Source organism: Ictalurus furcatus, chromosome 21, assembly GCF_023375685.1.
Source record: "Ictalurus furcatus strain D&B chromosome 21, Billie_1.0, whole genome shotgun sequence".
NCBI classification, from domain to species: domain Eukaryota; kingdom Metazoa; phylum Chordata; class Actinopteri; order Siluriformes; family Ictaluridae; genus Ictalurus; species Ictalurus furcatus.
This window is the reverse complement of record NC_071275.1, coordinates 3,729,881-3,755,459: the sequence shown is the minus strand read 5'-3', so window position 1 is coordinate 3,755,459 and position 25,579 is coordinate 3,729,881. Positions and strand designations below refer to the sequence as shown.

Here is a 25,579-nt window from a genome sequence, read left to right as displayed (position 1 = left end):
GAGTGAGTGAGTGATTGAGTGAATGAGTGATTCAGTGTGTGAGTGAGTGAGTGATTGACTGATTGAGTGAGTGAGTGATTGAGTGAGTGATTGAGTGAGTGAGTGAATGAGTGATTCAGTGTGAGTGAGTGATTGAGTGAGTGAGTGAGTGAATGAGTGATTCAGTGTAAGTGAGTGAGTGAGTGAGTGATTGAGTGAGTGAGTGAGTGAATGAGTGATTCAGTGTGAGTGAGTGAGTGAGTGAGTGATTGAGTGAGTGAGTGATTCAGTGTGAGTGAGTGAGTGATTGACTGAGTGAGTGAGTGAGTGATTGAGTGATTGAGTGAGTGAGTGAGTGATTGAGTGAGTGAGTGATTGATTAAGTGAGTGAGTGATTGAGTGAGAGTGAGTGAGTGAGTGAGTGATTGAGTGATTGAGTGAGTGAGTGAGTGATTGAGTGAGTGAGTGAGTGATTGATTAAGTGAGTGAGTGAGTGAGTGAGTGAGTGATTGAGTGAGTGAGTGAGTGATTGATTAAGTGAGTGAGTGAGTGAGTGAGTGAGTGATTGAGTGAGTGATTGAGAAAGTGATTGAGTGAGTGAGTGATTAAGTGAATGAGTGATTCAGTGTGAGTGAATGATTGAGTGATTGGGTGAGTGAGTGAATGAGTGATTCAGCGTGAGTGAGTGAGTGATTGAGTGAGTGATTGAGTGAGTGAGTGAGTGAGTGAATGAGTGATTCAGTGTGAGTGAGTGAGTGAGTGAATGAGTTATTCAGTGTGAGTGAGTGATTGAGTGAGTGAGTGAGTGATTGAGTGAGTGAGTGAGTGAGTGATTGATTGAGTGAGTGAATGAGTGAGTGAGTGAGTGATTGAGTGAATGAGTGATTCAGTGTGTGAGTGAGTGAGTGATTGACTGATTGAGTGAGTGAGTGATTGAGTGAGTGATTGAGTGAGTGAGTGAATGAGTGATTCAGTGTGAGTGAGTGATTGAGTGAGTGAGTGAGTGAATGAGTGATTCAGTGTAAGTGAGTGAGTGAGTGAGTGATTGAGTGAGTGAGTGAGTGAATGAGTGATTCAGTGTGAGTGAGTGAGTGAGTGAGTGAGTGAGTGATTGAGTGAGTGAGTGATTCAGTGTGAGTGAGTGAGTGATTGAGTGAGTGAGTGAGTGATTGAGTGATTGAGTGAGTGAGTGAGTGATTGAGTGAGTGAGTGAGTGATTGATTAAGTGAGTGAGTGATTGAGTGAGTGAGTGATTGAGTGAGAGTGAGTGAGTGAGTGATTGATTAAGTGAGTGAGTGATTGAGTGAGTGAGTGATTGAGTGAGAGTGAGTGAGTGAGTGAGTGATTGAGTGATTGAGTGAGTGAGTGAGTGATTGAGTGAGTGAGTGAGTGATTGATTAAGTGAGTGAGTGATTCAGTGATTGAGTGAGTGATTGAGTGAGAGTGAGTGAGTGAGTGGTTGATTAAGTGAGTGAGTGATTGAGTGAGTGAGTGATTGAGTGATTGAGTGAGTGATTGAGTGATTGAGTGAGTGATTGAGAAAGTGATTGAGTGAGTGAGTGATTAAGTGAATGAGTGATTCAGTGTGAGTGAATGATTGAGTGATTGGGTGAGTGAGTGAATGAGTGATTCAGCGTGAGTGAGTGAGTGATTGAGTGAGTGATTGAGTGAGTGAGTGAGTGAGTGAATGAGTGATTCAGTGTGAGTGAGTGAGTGAGTGAATGAGTTATTCAGTGTGAGTGAGTGATTGAGTGAGTGAGTTATTCAGTGTGAGTGAGTGATTGAGTGAGTGAGTGAGTGATTGAGTGAGTGAGTGAGTGAGTGATTGATTGAGTGAGTGATTCAGTGATTGAGTGAGTGAGTGAGTGATTGATTGATTGAGTGAGTGAGTGAATGAGTGATTCAGTGTGATTGAGTGAGTGAGTGAGTGAATGAGTGATTCAGTGTGAGTGATTAAGTGAATGAGTGATTCAGTGTGAGTGAATGATTGAGTGATTGGGTGAGTGAGTGAATGAGTGATTCAGCGTGAGTGAGTGAGTGATTGAGTGAGTGATTGAGTGAGTGAGTGAGTGAGTGAATGAGTGATTCAGTGTGAGTGAGTGAGTGAGTGAATGAGTGATTCAGTGTGAGTGAGTGATTGAGTGAGTGAGTTATTCAGTGTGAGTGAGTGATTGAGTGAGTGAGTTATTCAGTGTGAGTGAGTGATTGAGTGAGTGAGTGAGTGATTGAGTGAGTGAGTGAGTGAGTGATTGATTGAGTGAGTGATTCAGTGATTGAGTGAGTGAGTGAGTGACTGATTGATTGAGTGAGTGAGTGAATGAGTGATTCAGTGTGATTGAGTGAGTGAGTGAGTGAATGAGTGATTCAGTGTGAGTGAGTGAGTGAATGAGTGATTCAGTGTGAGTGAGTGAGTGAATGAGTGATTCAGTGTGAGTGAGTGATTGAGTGAGTGAGTGAGTGAGTGAGTGATTGAGTGAGTGAGTGATTGAGTGAGTGAGTGATTCAGTGTGAGTGAGTGAGTAAGTTACTAACCAGTTAACCTATCAAATTTTTACCAAATTACCAAAGTATACACTGTCAAGGGTATGTCTTTGGCAGTTTTTGCAGCAAAAAAAAACTTTAAAAAAGCCTTTAAAAAAGCATAAAAAAGTAAACTTTTTTATCACTTTTTGTCACCACCAACTGCAAGACAATTAAAGTATGGAAGTGCCCTTTAATGTCAGAACTTTGGTACATGCTTCATAACTTCTTGGCTGACATTTTCATCCACATTAGAAAGAGTGCGTTCAGCTGCCAGTACAATCTAAGGTCATTTACAACATTAATAGTTTTTAATCTTCGACTACACACAGGAAAGCAGTGCTGCAGGGTATAAATTCATTTGAATTAGAATGAATTTGGAAAAAAATACCAGTGTTTTGACTGAAAAAAGATCTGAAGCCTGCAAAGCTGCACAGAGATTTCTAGTCAATGCATATTTCCTTGCTAACAGAACATCTGCTCTTTTGTTTTTGGTGTCCATCTGGGGCTGGTCCAATAACCTTATGGATTTGTGCTATAAAATTCTCACTAGGAAGCAGTTGCCAAAACTAGTGTTAAGTCATTAAATTGATTAGATGTGATACATTTGAAGGTCATTTGTAGAAATTTGCTATAAACATTTGAAATGTTTGTTTTCTACAACCTAGGCAGTAGGCCGATGCATTATTATTTCAGTAAGCTTAAGGGTTCTTTGGTTATACCCTGTCGCTACCTCTTAAAGGTTCTAAGTAGAAATGTTCCAGAAAATATCTCATTCATATTAGTTTCATTAACTGGCTGTTTGCAGATCATAATAGGGCTTTAAATAAGTGCTTCATCAAAGGAGTGTAAACCAGGCAGTAGGCGATATTGCATCCATATGGACAGGTTCTATTCTTCCTAAATGAATGAATGTAAATGTTTCTAATGAGAGTTTTTGCGATATTGATCCACTGGGTAGGTTAAAATACTTCCTGCTCTCAATCAGTCAATGCATAAAGGTCACCACTTTTACAATGTTCATTTCTAACAGGAAATAAGGGCAGGTACAGGTGGGTGCACCTGCAATTTTATTGCTGTAAGAAGAATTTTTACATTTTATAACCATCTCTCAATGACACTTATTTCATGTTATCTGCCAGAATATAACATTCGCAGCTGGCGCTTCCAACCGTGTAACTCGCAAGCACCCGTCTCTAAGCAGAGCACTACTCTGCTACTTCTTTTCTGCAACTATTTAATTAACTGCGTATAGACGACAGTGTGGTGTGATCCTGCTCCTCTTTAATTAGCTTCTTCCCTGCTGCTCTTCAGTCGAGCATGAGGCACGATCGAGCACAATCTATTAAAGCCAGTATTCGTAGCCTTTGTGAAAGAGTGAAAAAAAGGTTTCAGTCTAAATAATTAGAAGCATAGAGAGAATACTAAATTAACATATGCACAACTTTGGCAGTTCCTAGAGAACAGCTTGCATACAGACAGAAAAAGATGCACTCAAATCATACCAAGTCCTCATATAAAGGGTAGGATCCAAAAGGAATACATTTCCAGTAAGGTCCATTCGAATAAAATGGCCAATATTACGTGTGCAAACAAAATCATCCAGCAATGAATGTGCTACAGCATGAAACAAGTGAAATACTCTTAGTAACATTAATTGAATATACATGTTGCATTCTTATTTAAATAATCCTCATTTCTTATAGGATGGTAATGGTTAGTTTTTAACCACTTTGGACCTCTAGGACTGGGTCATCAACTGGCAAATCCCAGAAAGCATTTTAGTGGATGAGAGAGCCAAATACTTGGGGGGAAAAAGTATCAGAGAAGATAATTATATATATTTTTAAAAAGCTACCACTAACTAATTTTTTAAACATGAACTATTGAGGCTTCTGCACCAGATCTTCTGTTGTAATTATCCAATTCTGCATTTATGTAAATTATTTAACTGACAGCAGCTAAAGGGCTAGAAACAATCTCATCTGTTCAGACTCCATGCTTCTAGTCGACACATGTTTATGTTTTGTGCTTCACTCACCACTAAGGTACACTTCAAAAAAGTACATCTTAGCATGTGGAAACACCTTGAATATAGTTCAATTTAGCTAGTATTATCTAAGATGTTCATCCATCCATCCATCCATCCATCCATCCATCCATCCATTTTCCATACCGCATATCCTACATAGGGTTGTGGGGGAGCCTGGAGCTTATCCAAGGGAATTTGGGGCACAAGGATGGGGTGCCAACCCTTCGCAGGATCAGAGGGCACCGTTGCACACACATTCACACACTACGGACAATTTGGAAATGCCAATCAGCGTACAACGCATGTTTTTGGACTGGGGGAGGAAACTGGAGGAAACCCCCGAAGCACATGGAAAACATGCAAACTCCCGCTTCACTGCTGCAGCGCCCGGTGTAAAAGCACTCATTCGTTAACATGCAGTGCAGAGCTTACAAACTGCAATTTTGTCGACATTATCACCCAATTCCACACAAGAGACACCATCTTTACACACAGCACGAATTCAGTGTGTTTTCCCGCCCTCTTTTGATTGACAGGATATAATCGGCCCTGATGTTTTTAAACTATCGTCCATCGCCGATAGCGTGAAAAATTACTTTTATCGGCCGATATAGATTATTATATAGATTATTATCTCTACTTCTTATAGATAAATACTATATTATATATTAAAAGTTGCTAATCTTATCATAGGAAGCAACAGATATGATTATTTAAGATGTCTTCACTTGCTTAGGTGGCTTTTTTTTTTTTTACAGTGTTGCCACACCGTACAAATGAGGATCATTTTTACCACAAAATTGAAGGGGTGACACGTCATCAAGACTCAGTTGAAAACATAGATCATTCATAAGATTAGCCTGTTCTGCACGCTTCTAAATCTCAAACAAAAAAACGTTCTGGTTTTCTTTTTGGAGAAGTTGGAAGACAACACGTGTCCTTGCTGTCTTCATAGGGATACTATGGCTTCACTGGTGCTAAGCAGTTTTGTCTGTAGGAAGCCTTATTTGTAGACATATTCTATAAAGGTTAAGCATACAGCAACATTTCTGCCACTCAGTCACGAAAGTTGCTTATTCAGACAGTAAGCAAGGAATTTTATGGAAGCTTTAAATTGTTTACTTGAATACCCATGGCTCTAGAGGGACATTAGAGGCTGTTGTTGCTTATCACATTAGATACAGGCAGGGCAATTCTGCAGCAAAAATACAGTTGATGAGGCTTATTAGGTTGCCTTTTACTGTAAAATGATTCTACAGAATGCTCTTATACTGTTTCTGCTGGAATACAGAACGACACTGGTATAGCACCTAATATTCATCCAGTATATAACAGGCTACACTGTTAAATCTACATAATAATTAGGTCTATTTTACTCCATCCATTTTCTACATCGATTATACTACACCGGGTCAGAGGAAGCCTGGAGCCTATCCCAGGGGACTCGGGGCATGAGGCAGGGGACATCTTGGACAGGGTCGCCAACTCATCATAGGGCACAATCGCACACACACACACACCCATTTCAATTTTACTCCATCTATATCCACCCTTCCATTTTCTGTACTACTTATCCTACACAGGGTTGTGGGGAGCCCGGAGCCTATCTAAGGGGACTCGGGGCACGAGGCGGGGGACAACCTAGACAGGGTGTCAACCCATTGCAGGGCACAATCACACACACATTCACACACTGCAGACAATTTAGAGATGACAATCAGCCTACAACACATGTCTTTGGACTGGGGGAGAAAACCGGTGTACCCGGAGAAAACCCCCCAAAGCACAGGGAAAACATGCAAACTACACACACACAGGGTGGGGGCGGGAATCAAACCCCCAACCCTGGAGGTACAAGGCAAACGTGCTAGCTACTGAGCCCCCGTGCCCCCTTTACTCCATTTAATTTAATTTAATTTTACTCTTCTATATATTTTTATGTTATTTTATTTATTTGTCTATAAATAAATGTCTATCTTGTACTATGGTGGTGAGGGGCTAGTGGATGTGTCATTACTGAGAGAGAGAGAGAGAGAGAGAGAGAGATATGCATGGGAAAAAGTTCAAGGTGAACACAAAATTAAAAAGTGTAGACACGAGTCTGCATACTATGAATAATATATATTTACCTGGAAACCTTTTCACAAGCTGTACTTAAATGCTGCTGGCATTAGAGCTACAAATGTGCTCTGAATGTTAAATAGAAAACCAACTTTCTTGACTTTGATAAGCATTCTGTTCATTTTGAGAGTCTTAAGCATAATTCTGAAAGACGTTCTCTTAATTAAGAGTAGATAGATGGTGTTATTTTGTCAGAAATAATTGTTTGCTAATTTAATTCCTGGCCATCAGTGGGACTATTCTTAGCATACAATCATTATCTAATAGAAGACTTATTACAGACCTGGCAGTGAAAAGGAATAGCACACACACTAAATCCACCCAAGGCTAGAATATGTAAAAGAAAAATACATACACCCAGCATCATATCTTGAAGACCCTTGGGGAGAAAGATATTCATCACTGAAACAGCACAGATGAAGCTTTGCATTCTCTCAGCTCATCCAAGGTCTTATTTTTCACTACGGCTGCTAAAAGCGCAGCTGCCCATCACAGAGTTCCCATAATGGCAGAGCCCAGGAATCAAAGATATATGAGCTTAACAGATCAAATTGCCAGAGATTCCCACAGAGAAAAGCACGCAGCTCATTAGTTATGCAGCGTCCCTCGCTCACCAACCAGGAGCATTAGCTGAGCTAATCTGCATTTGCCAGTAAGAACAGAGGGAGTGCCTGCGTCGTGACTAAAAGCTGCGCCAAAGAAAGAAGCATCCATTTACTCCCAAGTCCTCTCCTGAAATCAAAATGGGCATTAGTCAAAAGCGTACAAACATGCCATTACAGCAAAGTGAACTTATAATCAAGCAAATATATTATGATGCTCATTATGCTGAGCAAATGTAGACGTTTGACCTAAGAGAAGATGCAATTTGCTGTTTGTGAAAATTTTTTTAATGGCCAGCTTAATTGTTTATGAGTCACTTAATTTCTCTCTGTCGTATCATTTGTCCATGGAAACCATCTCATTATATAGCAGTAATATCATTCTACAGTCAACATTTTTCAAGCTACCCAAAGAGAGTGAGCTAAAAAAAGATTCCACTTCACAACACTCCCTTTCTCATTACTCTTCCATCCCTCTCCCTCTGGACCTTGTTTAGCATGACTTTTTAGCATGACTCAGGGAGCATGCGTGTCATAGCATCATATACCTCATCAGTAATTCTCAACTCACATGGCAACAGTGGCTCATCTGGCCCTCAGACTGACTTCTCAACGCTTTTCTTTGCGGATCGATGTCTGACCCGCAGGCGATTCTACACAGTGACATTAGGTGTGAAGGTGAAGATGGCAAACCCTTCCTGTGCAAACTGAATTATTTATCCGGCAGCGACTGAGAATCAATGTTTTAATTTTGTTTGTTGTGCACTGAGCGGCAGTGCTTTTCAGAGTTTTAAATCAGATGCATTTTCTGAAACAACCCTAGACCTTGTGCTAGCTCTTATGTGCAGGAAACGATGATGCAACGACACACCAGGCCAAGGAACAAATGAGCAGCTGAAATCCAAATTGCTCGTTCTTGCAAATGTATTCAGTCAGGCATCTTGAGAGTCCTAATTTGGACTACTAGTTCTGGCAGCCAACTTTTCTTGATTTATTCCTTAAAGGAAAACCACCTGAAAGGTCTTTATACTAAACACTTTAGTGACTTCCAAAATTCATTCTGTAATGACATTTTTGTTTTAAACTTCTTTCATAGGACATGTTGGTCTATTTTCTCTTTGCTTAACAGTTTCCTATATTACCCACAATGCTGGTTGAGTACCTGCAGATAGTGGTGCCAGTGGGAATTAGCCCTTGCTTTATCTCTGCCTAAAAAGAGTGATGCGGCAGAGTTTTAGTCCTTCAGTCTGTCCAGCTCTCTCAGCCTCTAATCTGTACGCTCAGCTTCCAAAGCTTCAACGTTCATGCTAATACCGCTGTCAATGCCAGGTCAATGCTTTGTACACTGAAACTTTGTAGAGGTGGAGGATTGCTAGGTAGCTACTTAGCTGCTAGCAAGTTTTGCTTGCTACCCAGCTGTTCAGTAATGTATTCAACAGGTTCGAAAATGGTTAGACTGTAAATGTTTATTCAACTGTGGAACAAAATAGTCTTAGAATATTATTCTTACTCTAAGCCTATGGACATATTTTTGTCTGTGAGTCCTAAAATGTTGCAGAAACTTTGTAGCAATGTTTATAAAGGTTACCTAAAAAGGTTATCCCAGAAATCTTGACAGATTGAATTTTCTGGAAATAAAAGAGCACAGGACTATAATATTAAGAAAATCGAAATAGTATATAGTGCCAAGCCACAGATGAAGCTATGATGAAGATTTGCTTCTTTACGAAGGACTGCCCCAGTGCATCCCAAGTTGCTTTCCTATTGGTTTTGGCCACAAATTTGGGCAACAAAATTCATGTAAACTGCCGAGCACAGTGATTTTTCTCCTGAAAGCCAACCTTATTAAACGGACAGGGGTCCTATTTATCATCAGAATCTGAATTAGAGTCTCATTATCGAGTATGTTACACAAACGAGGAATTTGTCTTGGTGAGTGCACACAAGTATAACATACTAAACAGACCAGACAAACAAATATTCAAGAAAATAGACATTTAACTAAGTGAAATTGTAAATAAAAATACATTTCATAGATAAAAGATTAGACATAAAGAAGCAATAGTAAATGTCACAAAAAAAGAAGAAGTGAATATGGTATTCTAGTATAAAATCCCTTAGATGAGTAGCCAAATATTTTCAAATTTAAACACAATTCACCACCCTGACTGACTGAAGACCCGTCCCCCCCCCCCCCCCCAGCCCCTGAGACATCTTGTAGTCCTCTACACAATCACTTCTTGAATGTGAAAGGTAGGCTGTTTTTATGGTGCTGCCGGTCAGTGGAACATCTGTGGGCTGTATATCATGTCTGCTGTTTAATAAAATGGCTGTCTTGCAGGAGAATAAAGCCTAATTCACAGAAAGCCACTGTGTAGCTTGAGAATATACTCCAAAGCCTTATTGAACCGTATGCGCAGAAAAAGCCCATCTATCAAAACCGTGTAATCAATAGTCAAAGTGGGCCAATAAACCATGAGGTAGCATCGTCAGTGTTCAACACATAGTCTCCCAGCAAACTGGAGTAGATTCGTGACTGAACTGGGACTGAAGATACATCATAGTGCCTTGCATGTGTCTATATTTGAGGATATATGTGTGAGTATGGGTGGTTCTGAAAGACAGCTCATGTGTCATCCAGTTTCCATGAGCAAGCTGTTGAGCGTGTGGGTGCGGAAAGATTGATGGATGCACACCTACACTGTTTTATCGACTGCACAGGCAGTTTATGGCAGCTTTACACACAACATCCCTTAATCTGCCCTATATGCCCACAATTATCAGCTCTGAGGCATTGTAATTTGCATTCGTGACTTCACTGACCTACTCATTCAAATCCATTGATTCGATTCGCTTTGTTGGTGTACGGGGCGTAGGTTCCAAAGTACGTTTCATTTCATTTGCCATTGGAAAGACAAACAAACAGGATGAGGATTGAACAGAGTCAGTGAAACATTCCAGTGCGCTGTCTAATAAACACAGAGGTGAATTTTGAGGAAATGCGTAGATCGGATTTCATTACACAAAATGTTTTTCATTCACATTCATTATGTAAACACTATGGAAATGCCCGAATCTCTCTCAACACACATTTCTGAAATGTTTCCAGCTACAAAACAAACTGTGGCTGCATCTGTAGTGTTACCATAGCAATCTACTTAACCAATGCCAGAAAGTCTCGAATTCTCTCTAATTCTGTATATTTTGAATCAGTTCCATTTTTGCAGTGTGAAATAGCAAACAGCATAATATTACCATGAATGTATTGTGTGTGTGTGTGTGTGTTTTTTTTTGTTTGTTGGTTTTTTTTTGCAGACCTAACGTCTATCATGTTTATAAGGACAACACCAGAACACGTGCATTTTGCTATATGCCTATATATATATATATCTATATATATATATAGCTTTGGCAGTTCCATTTATGTTGAAGCAGCATTATATGTTTCTCTTCCTGAGTTGCCAGTATACCAACTTATTCGTTATGTTGGCTTCAAAATGCAAGCGCTGCTCCTTCCACGCTCTTGAAAACGCAAACTCGGCTTATTTAATACCTTTCAGTCAACATCTGGCATTGGGGTCAAAATAGCTGCATGTGTGGAATGACCTTGAACACACAAGTGATGTAAATGCAGTCAGCTTGAATGAACACTATTCATATTTCAAAGAGTTGGTCTGCATTTAGATTGCCAAGCAACGTTGACTTCTGAAACAGATATCAGATCTCGCTGTAGATGTATAAACAGCTTGGATCAGACTTTTCCCACATCTGATATGGGCCACATTCAAACAATGTTCTAAGTCTGGTCATCAAAATTGTGCATCAAGTAATTAACAAGTGACACTGTGTCAAACATTTCAATTCTGTTTGAAGCCTTGTATTTGAAGCAATGGTCTCAGAATGGGTTAAAATTTGCATTTTACAATCACAACAACATCGATTATTAAAGTCAGCAAAACCTGTTTTCGACCATTACTGAATTCCAGTTCTTAATCCTAGTATGTTGGCTAGGAATATACAGTACTATGCAAAAGTTTTAGGCACATGCGAAGAAATGCTATAGAGCCAAGATGCTTTCAATGTAATGAAATTAAATGTTTCTACATTTAAGGAAAAAATACAGTAAAGAGCAGTAAACAGTAGTAAATGAAACAAAGTCAATATTTGGTGTGGCAAATATAGCAACTAATAGTCTCTGGTACAATTTGTGCGGTTTTATAAGAGAGTGAGCTGTAAGTGTTATTGAGCATCTTGCAGAACCAGACACGGTTCTTCTGGAGACTTTCTTCTTATTTTTACAGCAAAACCCAGCAGCCTTCATTGTGTTTTTTGTCGGAAAAGTGGTCTCTTACATAACATCATACAAACCTTTTTCTGTGCTGTATAATTTTGTGCTAGAAAACTGACGTTTGGGAATCTAAAATGTTTTTTTGTACGGACTCGATAATGCAGCAGTCATGAAATAATAAATCTATCATAAAGCTTGTACAAAAAAAAAAATTGGGGGCCTAAAACTTTTGCACAGTACTGTAAGTGTAGATTTTCCTCTCTTTATGAAAGCTGCCTGTCATAGAGCATGATTGGGGTTATTTTGTGTAACAGCTCTAATAAAGAGACCCTTGAATATTTTTCTTTTCACTTTCAGGGCAAAGCTACTAGTGAATGATGGCAGTGTTTCCTCAGCCTGAAGCCATGAAAACAGGCTCTTAATATCAAAGCTGGACTAGTTTTTAGAATGGGCAAAAGCCCAAACTTTATCCAGGCCTTCATCTGCAGACTGAGGGCACAGAATATACTTCATACTCCTTGACTATTTTTAAACTATTTTTTTGCGGTATTTCATTAGAAGCTCTCTTGAAACAGTTTGTATTAACGTGCAAGAGTATACTCTTCATAAATCAGATATAGATCAGATATAGATCAGGCTTTTTTTTTTTTTTTTCGAAACAAAGACTAAAAACAAGCTAGTGTTATAGAAAATGAAAACCCTCATGTAGCTTACAGTAAATGCATCTTTAGCACAATTACCTAACTATAATTATAATTATTAATTCATTAATTATAATTAGCAAGACAGATGTGATTTGTTGCCAATAAAAAGTTACATTTCAATCAGTGATCTGTGTAAAATGTTATTTCATTGGTTTACAAGAGTAATTGCAATTTGAATGCTTATGTTAGCTAACTAGCTAAGTTAGCTAATTTTCTCTGCAAACAATTCTGCCAAATTAGACTATTATGAGCAAATGAGGCAACTCAGTCGTGTTAGGGAATTTTTTTTTTTTTTTTTTTTTTGACCAAGTCTGTGTGTAAGAAACTACAGGATACGGAAGTTTGTGATTAGCATATGGTGAAACAGGATGGGTGAGCGTGCCTTTGATAAAATTGAAGCATGACAGCTCTGAATGTTCTAAACAGAATCAGCAGTGGCAATAAAAACAACATATGCTAACACAATAAGGAGGTTTTTAGCTTCAGGCTCATAGGCACAATGAGATTTTTGAAAATGAAAAGACTCTATTCAGAAACGCAGATTAGCAACTCACTGAGGATTTGATTCAAGAGAAATATGAGTTTCTGTCAAAGATACCCTCCGTACTTCATTTTTTAAATTTAAATTTGAGCATCTATAGTCTGCACAAACCTAGGGACAAATTACTTCTACAATTCCAAAATAGTCAGCGCTGAGTTCAAAAGCCTGCATTTCTGATGGTATGGGGGTGCATTAGTGCCTATGGAATGGGCAGCTTGCACATCTGGAAAGACACCATAAATGCTGAAAGGTATATACAGGTTTTAGAGCAACATCTGCTTCCATCCAGATTCCATTACATCTTTACTTCTGAGCCTCTCTAAGATACTCTTTTCATACCCAATCATGTTACTGACCTGTTGCCAATTAACCTAATTAGTTGCTAAATGTTCCTCCAGCTGTTTCTTTTTAGTAACACTTACTTTTCCAGACTTTTCTGAGACGTGTTGCGGCCATCAAATTCAAAATGACCTTATTTTTTTCTTAAAATGGTACATTTACTCAGTTTAAACATTTGATATGTTTTCTATGTTCTATTATGAATAAAATATGGGTTTATTAGATTTGCAAATCATTGCATTCTGTTTTTATTTACATTTTACACAGTATCCCTTTTTTTTTTTTTTTGAATTGGGGTTGTATACCGTATCTATTAGGATGTACCTATTCATACTTTTGAGGTACTTTTGAGATAAATTGAGATAAAACTTGAAGTGTGCTTTGTCTGAGCCATTCCAAGTGCTATTGATTGTGGTATTCCAAGCCCCCAAAGGGGATATCTGAATCGAAACAGTTGCCAGGATCAAACACATCCCAACAAATCACTCACTACACTGCAATTATATGTAGTTAAAGCAACTAAAAGGGCTTTATAGTTGTAAACACATACTACAGAATGTCACAGTAGCTTAAACCTACTGACCAGATTTTCTTCAGATCTAGAAGATAAGATGAGTGGGGCTTTTAATCATCAACAGTCTGACATGCATCCTCACACTAAGGTCACTAAGGCTAAAAGGCTTGATTGGATATCTGGGCTGCATACAGAAAAGGTTAACGGCATTAGTTTGAAATTGATAAGGCCGTGATATCAGGTGATACATGCAAACTTCCTGGCTATTATATTTAATTTAACATGCAACACAATAACAATCTTTTGCAAGTCATACATACACTTTCTTTCTCTGAAGTGGACGCATTTCTAATGATAATTTACCAGAAAATATCAAGTTAGATATATTTCAGTGTGGAAATCCCAAGGGCATTTTCCATAGGGGATCTCAGAATTCAGTTCAACTTTATTTTATAGCACTTTTAACAAGATACTTTGTCACAAAACAGCTTTATAGAAATCTGGATATAGATCTAGATCCCAAGCCAGAGATAAAGATAAACTCCCTGAAACAACATGAAGAAATAACCTTGGCGTTGACCAAAACATGATAGCTTAGAAGATGGCAGTCCTTATGTTGTCTTCTAAATTGGACACCATTCATTATGGTGTCTGGTGAAACTATAGATGATGATGATGATGATGTTGTTGTTGCCTTCTTGAGCATCAGTGAATGTTTGCACCTTGTGTATGAGTCCTTCAGTCGTCCTCAGTGTGAAAAGATGGATCCCAACATCATACAGCCACTGTTGGAAAGGAGTTAAACGTGCAAAAAATGTGCAGGACCTGGAGGATTTTTCTGAAGAACAGTGGACAGTTTAACTGCCTGGGACTCTTATTATTATAATAAGATAATAAACGAATCTTGGTTATGTTGATCACCTTGAAGCATGAACTGGTTTTTGACTGTAACACCTAAACCTCGCTGAGTGCGTAAGCATGAGCAAGCCTAACAAAAAATCTATATACCAGTCAAACCATCTATCAGCAAGCTTTTATAACACATCTAAGAATTCTGTATCGTTCAGCGTACCAATGATATTCCTCTGGCCTCGGTTAAGACGTAAACCTTTCTTGACTAAGTAGCAAAGGACAACACAGTACTAAAATGTAGACTAGCTAGGTATCCTCCTGCTAGGTGGAATTCATTTAATATCATGTGTGCCTGGTTTACTTGAAATATGGAAGGTTAACAGCACTAGAGGCAAAGTGAGCTTCTTCTACCTTCCATTCCATGTTGAAACAGTAAACGATTCAGGGTGATTTAAAAGCTTTTTACGGTAGGACGTTCATCAGAGGTGACAGAGTCATTTCGGTAACAGCCACTGACTTACAGCTATCCAGCAAGCCTTCAAACACAAGCTCTACAAACACACATATTGATAAATTGTCATGTAAATCACAAGTGGTATGGGCAAACTTTAAATACTGTACAGAATGGATTTATTCATTTAAAAAAAAAAGAAGATAAAACTATAAGTGGGAACTGTGATTTTGCTATTTCAAGCAATGCAAAATTTAAAGTCACAATTAGCGATGAAGACTTCACGATGAGTCCGTTTATTGGGGGTCACTCCAGCTTCAGAAATACACTCACTGCCCAAATGATTAGGAACACATCTACACTTGCTTTTTTCTTGCAAACATCCAATCAGCCAATCAGGTGGCAGTAGTGCATCAGGAGTCTGAGGCTACAGTGGACAGAGTTGAAAATTGGAAAAGAAAAAAAAAAAAACCCTTGCCTGGTCTTTTCACAATCTTCAATTGCCAGTGAGTAAAAGTCCACTGTACAGTAGCTTCAGATTCCTGATATGAGTGGAACCCGATGTGGTCTTCTGCTGTTGTAGCCCATCTGCCATAAGGTTCAGTGTGGTGTGTGTTCTGAGATGCTTTTCTGCTCACCGCGGGTGCAAAGAGTGTTTATTTGAGTTACCCTAGCCTTCCTGTCAGGTCAAACCAGTCTGAACTCTCTCATCAACAGTGTATTTCCACAAACAGAACTGCTGCTCACTTGATGTTCTTGTGTTTTTCTCACCAAACTGTCGAGACCGTTATGCATGAAAATCCCAGGAGATCAACCATTTCTGAAATACTCAAACTAGCAGATCTGGCAACAACAACCATGTCACAGTCAAAGTCAATGAGATCACATTTTCCCCCATTCTGATATTTGATATGGACATTAACTGAAGCTCTTGACTTGTATCTGCATTACTTTTTTCATTGACACATGGCACGTCACAATTTGTCTGCTGCCACATGATTGGCTGATTGGATAATGAATGCACAGTGCACGTTACAGTACATACTGCAAAGGTATAGTGATACAATTAAACACGATGGCAGAGGTCCTCCCTGCAAGACTAACAGCCACACGTAGACGGAAATCTTTAGCTGTTTCTGTATGTTTCTGTATTTACATTGTTTATTTGTGTATTCAGTCCAATATGCGATGTAATTAGATGATCATGTACTAAAAGATATGCACATACCAGACACAGAAGGTAACAGCTTATACACCTTTCCAGTAGGTGGCCATTGAAATTCACAACAACAACCTGATAATATTAGCAAACTACCTAAAATAAATAGCTACTGTACATAAAGGGGGTATGTTGTTACTATGAATGTTAGTTAAGCCTTATAATCGTCCATCGACATAAACGTTTACAATTTAAAAGAGTATTCCTGCATAAAAAGAGAGCAGTCTACTAGCAAAAATAAATCAAAAAAATCAAACAGCTCGCTCCCATTGGGGTTGTCGTCAGAAATAATGAAATTAACTGGCGGTAAATGATCTGGATTATCCAGTGGCAGAAATGTATCAATCAGCAATACATCCAGAATACGACCCAGATACCTGACCGTTTGATGGGTTTCGAAGGGTTTGATAAACTGCATGACGTCTGTCCATCAATCATGCGTTTCATTCCGAAGTGACGGTAATGCCTTTTCTTTTTTCCACACACACTCATTTGAGATCAAAACTAATTAAGGGTAAGTATTAGCTGCCGAACTGATGGATATCTGGGGAGACAGGATGGCAGACGAATAATGCCTGTGACCCAGTGAACCTGTTTGAAGTTATTTGTTCACCCTTAAAACAAATAAAGCTGAGAAATGATATGTCTGATGATTCTGTCTAGGCATTATACAAATAAAAAATAAATAAAAAAACCTTCATTGAATTATGTTATATTGGATGCGTTGAGAGAGACAGGCTCCACCTCAGCACCTGCTCCCTATGTACACCGAAAGAGATGCGAATAAAAGCAGACTATGTGTCAACATTCACGTCAAGGCTGATATATATGATGAACACAAAATGAAAGAATAGTTCATGATTGAACCCAACGCAACCCCCGCTCCCACTCATACATGCACTTGTGCACAAGCTAAAGGTGCACACACACACACACAAACACACACAAACACACGTGCACACACGCACACACTCTTGTGCATTTATCCTCCCACACACTACACAGTCGGCACAGATGCAGCATGCCCCAGGCTGGGCATGATGATTCACCACATCCTTTTTTATCACTTAATCACATGATCAGGCCTCTAGAGCCTCGTCCCTCTACATCAACACATGGAAGGTTCTCAAGGGTAAAGGCTAAAATTTGAGCAAAGGTTTCACCTCCAAACCTCATAACATCCACTGAGATTTTGTTTTGTTTTTCCTGACAGCCATACGGATAGCATTAAAGCAATAGAAATAATAAATAACATTTTCCTGTCTCGTATTCGACCCTGAATATGGTAGGAGATAGTAGTCTTATTTCTGAAAAGCACTACTCCCATGAAACCTTGCAGCAGACAAAACCGAGGGCGTTTTTATATTCTGAGATGACATTGCAGTTATGTAAACGTTTTTGCCGGCATTATCTACGCACAACACAATCCAGCCAAGACCCATTTTAGATGCAGAGTAAATCTAAGCAAATCTAGCCTTAATCAGACAACTTTGTCTGCACAGAGTTGCTCTGAAATGAACATTTAAACACTGCTGTTTACAATAATCCAAAATGCACAGGCTTAATGAGGGTAAGGCTTGTAAAAGGGATGTCAGTATGGTGATCAGTTTATCTTTTATTTTTTTTAATGGTGATCAATATAGATTTTTTATTCCCGGAAAAATTTATTATTCTGGCATCTCTACATTCTGTCTGCATCTCTCGCAATACTACTCAGATAACATGCTGCACCTGTTGAGATTTTCAAACATCTGCTAAAAAGAAAACCAATACATCAGTGCTTTCGAGGATCAATTCATGTCAGTGCCATCAAATGCAAGGATTAAAAAGTGTTGATGGCAGGTCAATAATTATTCAAATGTAATCCGAAATGCATGCTCAGGTTACAAAAATGGAAGATAAACGACGACTCCGGTAGAGATTACTTTAGGAAAGCGTGAGAGCTAGCTGGAAAGCAGGAAAGCTCTGCACAATCATCCAGGAAGGAAAAATCAATAGTGCCTAAAGGAAAACACAGTCGTTTCTGTTTCCTTGGATAGAAAGATGACTGGCTTTCCTCTAATGCACACCACTAATAGATATATCATAGATAAACAAAGTCATGAGTAATGCTTTTGCTCTTGTTACAAAGGATAATTACCTTACTTGGCCAACATTTTTTGCGTTAATGAGACTTTCTCATTATTATTATACCATGTTCAACTGGTGACCCTTTATCAATATCGACGTTATAGTTCAATTATATCATAGCACGCAGTATCAAAGGACTCATCCAACTGACATGGACTGGTGTTAGTGATGCCGTGAACCCCCCCCCCCCCACCACCACCACCACACCACCCCTCATTTTCTTCAACCCCATCAAGGACAACAATAAATAAAGCATTAAATATGCCATTTTTACCAATCTCAAGGCATCAAAGTCAGTTTTAATCTAGTAAGCTCAACTAGAGCTTTCTTGCAAACAAATCCAAGTGACCCACCAGATCTCTTCCTTATTTCATGCAAAAACCCAATAAGAGCCTAAGCTCTTGCCCTGCTAAGCTTTTCACCCATTTCAGCTCTCTCAAAGGTCATTCACAAGCAGAGACCAAGACAACCCTGCATACTCGACACGGTACAGAGAGTACTAACCATTCGTTCTGTGGCTCATCAATCACCAGGAGCACCTTGAACTTCTTGGAAGACTGAGCGGCGCTTTGCTCAACCAGTCCCGCTGAGGCTGCCGTCTGCTTCACCACATTGGTGATGGAGCTGAAGAAGCCCGAGCCGGAGGGAGCAGCCTGGGCCCGGCGCTCAGGGGCTGGAGAGACAGACGGAGCAGCAGGAGGAGGAGCGGTGGCAGTAGCAGGACCAGGAGAAGAGGACGAGGCCTGCTGAGAGGAGGCGCTGGGTGGAGGAGGAGGTGGAGGATCAGGTCTTTGCAGATCGGTCATGTAGCCATTGGGCAGGTTGGCAATGAAGCTGCTGTCAGAAAGGCGACGGCGCAGGAAGTTCATAGCTGCGGCTGATGAAGGTTAAAATTGGTGGAGACTGACGAAGAGCTGCTCAGGTGTTTATGGAGATCGACCTCCTGAAGCACTGTACCGTACAACTTCCTGCTAGTAAGGGTTTATAGAGATGGGTGACCTAATGATGCTGCTTCCCTTCCTCTCGCTCTCTCTGCTCCTGAGCTCTGACAGCCTGTGCGAGAGATGCTCGTGCTCTGCCTCAGCCTCCCCTCTCTCTCACGTCCCCTCCCCCCTCTCTTTTTACACAAACATACACACTCTCCCCCTCCCCTTCTCACTCTGCTGCGTCATGGCCTACGTAGTTGTGTCGTACTGCAGTTTACAATAGGGGGTTCCAATGAATACAGATCAGCGGGGGCGCTACCCTCCTCTACTCCTTAACGATGGCATTCCCTTCTCCCATCCTCCAACCCCTTTTTCTCTTTTTTTTTATTTTTTTTTATTTCTCAGTGTGACCTCCAGGGACTTGAGGACGGATTAATACAAAATTAATTGGGCGGAGTCTGTCTTCTCCTCCTCCTTCCTATCTCCTGGGCACTGTAGCCCTGTGAAACACAAATAGTGTATCATCTTCATTCTCCTCACAAATTAACCCCTTAAACTCTGAGGGCTATGGGCAGGGCTAGAATTATATTCTTCATGCAATTCTAGACTAATTCCCTGTGAGAAAAAAAGGGAGACTCTTCCTCAACATTTTCAGGAGTAAGATGTTTTAATATATATATATATATATATATATATATATATATATATATATATATATATATATATAATTAAAATATGAATACATTGTAAGAATGAGATGTGGTTGTAAACCATAGTGCAGTGGGTGTAAACATTGTAAGTATAAGCAGCACACGAGAGTGGAATTATGTGCAAAAATGGTAAAGAATGATAAAATGAATATGGATATATAGTATCGTATAGAGTGGAAACGAGAAAAAAGACAAATGAATGGAAGCAACTAGAAGAGATTTTTGATCAGCCAAGACATTAGTTTTACGCTGAAGTTGTGATGCTAGTAAATAACAGGGAGTTTATAGCTACCACTTTAGCGTCACGCAAAATAAAATATCATGCCATATTTCCTGAAGACATTAGGCATCATTTATCAAACTAGACATGAATGAACTTATATAATTCATTATGATCATCATATACAGTTTTCGCAAGAGCATTTACACAAGAATTTTAGGTATATCCAGTTATTTAAGGAAAAAAACAAACAAACATTCGTATCCTTCAAGAACTCCTTCATTTATGTAAGTTTACATGTACGGAGACTTACTAATGTGAACCCCAACTGACCGGCTTCTAAACATTTCACTAGCAATGAGTTACTGCGATTTTATATCACGTTTAAATCACCTATTCATTTCAACTACAATTTCATATTAGTGACTTAGGACTAAACTAGTTACTCAATTAGCGCAAAAGAAATGGCTCCCCATAAAATGAGGAGGAGGTAGTGTGTGTCTATGTTAGCTGACACTCTGAAGTGGCTGAATTAGATTACCGGATCTAGCTGCATTGAGGAGGCACTCATTTTGTTGTTTTCATGTCTGTGAGCTTTGCCTTTTATGAGGTTTTTGTTGCCGTCACTAAATGTAAATTAGCTGTGAATGTGCTTGGTAATTTATGGTGATTTATGGCATTTATGAATATGAAGAACACTGTTTTTTTTGTTTGTTTATTTTTGTAAATATGTTGTGAATTTTTATTGTGGTTTGGCCTATGAACACATTTACACAAAACTTGAGTTACACAAAGCTTGATAAGTGACAGCCGTTTATGCAGGCGTCGTTTATATGATTTGTACATAAACAGTTTAATAAACTACAATATAGAGACCATGTAAAAATTCCATCTTCAGACTCTAGGACACACCTTATACCTGATACTATGTGCTGATGGATATTCCAGTTTACAGATGGCTGCTACTGTTGTTGCTTTAAAGAAACCTTTAAAGCAAGTCCATTTGAGATATACAGTATATGTATATGATATGCTCAGGCTGGAGGTGGATAAAGGCATGAACTTTACAATACAAAGCTCAAATCAGGTGATCCATGACTGTTACACAGTAATCAAGTGCATCACTTACACATTTTTTTTTTTTTTACTACTGATACTCTCAAAAATCTAATTTGTAGGAATGGATTTGGTGTTCAGTGGACTCCTTTAGCTCTCATTAATCACGTAAATGTGACTCCCACTGAAATGTCAAATTGGTACTTTCTGAAGCTTTCTAAAAGGTCAGAGGAAATTGATAAATTCCATAGTGTGAACAATTACCTTAAAAGCATCTGATAGATGCTTTCTATCAATCTATTGGGACAGATGGTTTGCGGTGAAAACTAGTTGGTTATCTGGTCCCGAAAAACTGTGTTCAACATTTCATTTTTTTGTGTGTTTCTTGAGTTCTATTCATTTTGCCATAGACTGTATTTGATACAGGTCAGTCTAGGTGAAAGCAATTTTAGCTCTTGTTAAATAGGACTTTTATTGTTAAGCATTTAATTCTCAAGGTGAACATTTTGACTCATCTGTTCTTTGCAGAAGATATTAATTAGATTTTTTGGTCTTATTTCTGGTCTTATTGCCATACAGCCTCACATACTTGACAGTTAGGCGGGGAGTCATCGAATCCTATCATGTCAGCTATACGTAACATTACTGATGTAGCTGGACGTATAACATCCTGACCCACTTCCGTGTGTCTTTAATGCATAGACAAGATGTGTAAGACACTAGGTATTGGCATTATGAAATTGTCCATAGTGTGTGATTGTGCCCTGTGATGGGGTGTCACCCGCCTTGTGCCCCGAATTCCCTGTGTAGAAGTGAAGTGAACAATGGATGGATGGATGGATGGAGTTCTACAAACTTGCCCTCCATCTCTGGGATGCACTGGTAGATGTGTGTCTACCTTTCTCCCTCCTTTTTCTGTCTACATTTGGCTGTTTGGTGTATCAGTAGTAAAATGTTATTGCTGACCATCTTGCTCTACAAGACATTTTAAAATAAGTATACTATATTGTGAGTGAAAACAGAAGGTTTAGCCCACTCACACATGGCAAGGGGATTTGATCTAGAAATTACACCAGACAAAAAAGTGAATATGCTGTGTTTTATGATCGACTTTAGTTTTTATACCAGATGAACTATCATAAATCTTTGCAACAAAATGGGAATAAATTACCAGCTCAGTATGTCATATGAGGAGACCTGTTAATAATTAATCTGGCAATAAAATTCGTTCACATTCACAAATCAAGATATTCAATGCGTTCTCTTTATTTCTCAGAAAGTTCAACACTAGTATAGAATACAAATGCAGCTTTAGAACTCTATAGTAAGGAAATATCACACCTGTACAAGATGGCCAATGGGGTTTCAAGCAATTAGTGAAGTCTCAGGGCTTGACTTCAATATGAATAATATATATCTTTTTAAAGTATTAATAAATGTACTACAAGAAAATAACACATTTGCTGTACATTTAACTCATGTAATTTCACTTTGGGCTAAAGGCTTCTGATACTTTTTTGGCCAACATGAAAAACTGTCCTTCCAAATACTAATGCTGGACCATAATTCTTAATAACACTCTTTCACTCGCAGACAAGCGATGAAAGCGGTTTATTATTCCTCTGAGCCAGCCGGCCTCTCTTCCCATCATTACTCAAAACTTTAGGGAAAACAAAACAAGAAACTACAACAGTTACATAAGAAAAATATCGCTCTTTTAATACCTTGACTTTGATCTCATTCCTAAATAAATTCCTTTTGTCCAATACATTAGACTTTAATTGAGATAAATAACTCTGTGCTTTAGAAGTTAGGCTCAAAGGACAAATCTTTTCTATTCATCCTCTTTAACTGGCTGCATGTCTAATGTTATTGCCCCCAAAATGGAACCTGTTTACAAATGATTATACCAAGGCCATGGGAAAATACTCATTTCTGATTTGCTGGCAGGTGTTCATGATTTCTTGGGAAAAATAGAATCATATTTCTGAACGAGTGTGCCTGATAGCCTACTGTGCAGTCATACTGGAATATAAGCAGAACCACAGTCAGAAATAATGTTTTAGGTAATGAATTATGTTGGGGTTAAGATTTTAGGAAGAATGGAACACCAAGTGATATAAAGTGGAAATATCATTATGTGCATACAGAAATGTTAAGTAAATAAAATAACAAAGATTTGGTCTAATCAGACAGTTGAGTTAGCAGAACATACAAAGTCTCAGTTTTTAAACGTTAGTAAATAGCCATATATAGGTATAAATGAGATAAGGCCACTAAAGCATCCCAATATCATAAACACTCTCCGTTTTGTGTCATGTTCTTTGATATTTTCGGATATTATTACGCTTCTTGGGCTTTATCTTTCACATCTCTTTTGGACATTGTTTGGGTTAAAGGTCTTCTTCAATAGTGTAGGTGTTATAACGCAGGACGGCGACATTCCTGCCTCACCGACTGCCATTTCCAGGACTTGACCCTCCTCTGACATCTGTTGACGTTTACTTTTGTCTCAGGGTTGCAATCTGTTCTTTATTTCCAAGTGTGAAGGCATGTGAAAAGTCCATAAGACTGACACTGCATGTTGTCTTTGTGAGGAAGCAGATTCAAAGGTGGTGGGATGTAAATATATATATTGGTTTTAATCAGTGTCTACGTGTATTGCATAGTAGTGGGTTTAATGCCTGAAGAAATAAGCTTACTGTAATTAAGTACGGAAAAAACAACAACGCTTTTTTTTTCCGTCCGTCAGGTTTAAAATAAGCTGGTTATAAGGTACATACAGTTTAACACTTCAATGAGCTTTATAACTTTGAACTACATTTTAGTGCTCGGTCACCTCGCATTTAAACACATTCAAATTGAAAATAAAGACATAGTATAGACGTGTTAGAGAACAAAGAACAAAGTCTTTCTCCTGTTAAGTTTTGTAAAGTCCATCACAAGTGTTTAACCTGTTAAACAACCTGTTTAAATGTTTTTGTTTTTTTGAGTGATTACCTCTGTGTATTGGCTTTGCAAAACTACCAGTTTTTATTATTATTATTATTATTATTATTATTATTATTAATCAATTAATTTTTATTTTTTTTTAATCACGATGGCCATCTTTTGGTTATACAGCAAACCTCAATATCTCGGCTCAGGATGGTCCTAGCTCCTTGGAAGAGAAACTGATCCCTAGAGCACATTACATGGTACGAGTACATATATAAACGTTCTGCACATTCTTGGACATTCCTTAGACTTAAGTCCAAACGTAATGTTCAAGATTGCTCACAGTTCCGCTATTCTTCACTTTCAATGTACTTTTTACGTTCCCCCAGTTCAACCTCCAAACTTACCTGCCTGTAATCTTCTAGTAATCCTGAAGACCTTGTTAGCTTGGTCAGGTGTGTTTGATTAGGGTTGGAGCTAAACTTTGCAGGACAGTGGGCCTTGAGGACCAAATTTGAAGAACCCTCATCAGATGTTGGTACAGGTGTACAGTTGGTGTGCGTGACTCGGTTTCATCCAAATATGGAAGTACAGTGTTCAGTTGGGTGTTTTACAAATGAATAGTGTCATACACAGAGCTGTGGTGTTGTTTCTCCTGTGATTAAAGACTTCCAGCTGTGGTTAAAATAAAAAATGGTCAAGCAACCTGTTTTTTTTTTTGTTTTAAATATATATTGGACTCAGTCTTTTTGTCTGTCCAGTATTTTTTATTTTATCTATTTCACAGCTCTATATAAATGTTACTGGCAAATAAACATTATGAAGTGTCTTTCTCTGGATGATGCCCCTCACCAGTGATTACGTCATGTGACCAGAGACCAGTGACGCAGATGGTGTTTAAACACGGAGACCTGACATCAGGCAAACCGGCAGATGGAGTTACTCTTTAAATCTCTGCAGCATCAATGAAAAGATGTTGACTTAAGTAGGGCATGCTAAACGTAAGCTCACGTCATGCTGACATGCAAAGCTCCTCCTGCCCTGGTTAAAAATAGCACAGCATGTTGTGCCTTCATACTCAAGCATGTCTCATGGGGATCTGGTGTACTGATAAAAAAAAGTGTGTCAGTTTTGTTTGTTTTGATCGTTTTTATTTTTATACAATAGGTTAGAAATTGAATTTGGAAGATTTTTCATTAAAGTAGCAGACTTTAAATAAATAAATAAATAAATAAATAAATAAAATATCAACATGGTAAAAGAAATATCACAGTAGGAAATCTTGTGTAATCATGTGTAAACTAAATTATGGTAATGGCATTCCTAATCAGTTTTAAGTATCTAGAGGCAAGGACCAAGAGGTTAACTGAAATTCATGCCATTGCTGAGATTCGTCTGAAATACTTTGTGATCACACCACAAACCTAATAGCAATCTT

General features: G+C 38.7%; 1 protein-coding gene across 1 annotated transcript in view; it reads right to left on the bottom strand.

The window, feature by feature from the left end:
* syn2b (synapsin IIb) overlaps positions 1-19,221 on the bottom strand; it is a 70,764-nt gene extending 51,543 nt beyond the window's left edge. The window contains exon 1 of the mRNA XM_053653618.1: positions 18,797-19,221. Within this exon, the coding sequence (XP_053509593.1) occupies positions 18,797-19,161 (365 nt within the window). The 5' untranslated portion in view covers positions 19,162-19,221. The remainder of the gene's footprint in view (positions 1-18,796) is intronic.
* Positions 19,222-25,579: the final 6,358 nt, after the last annotated feature.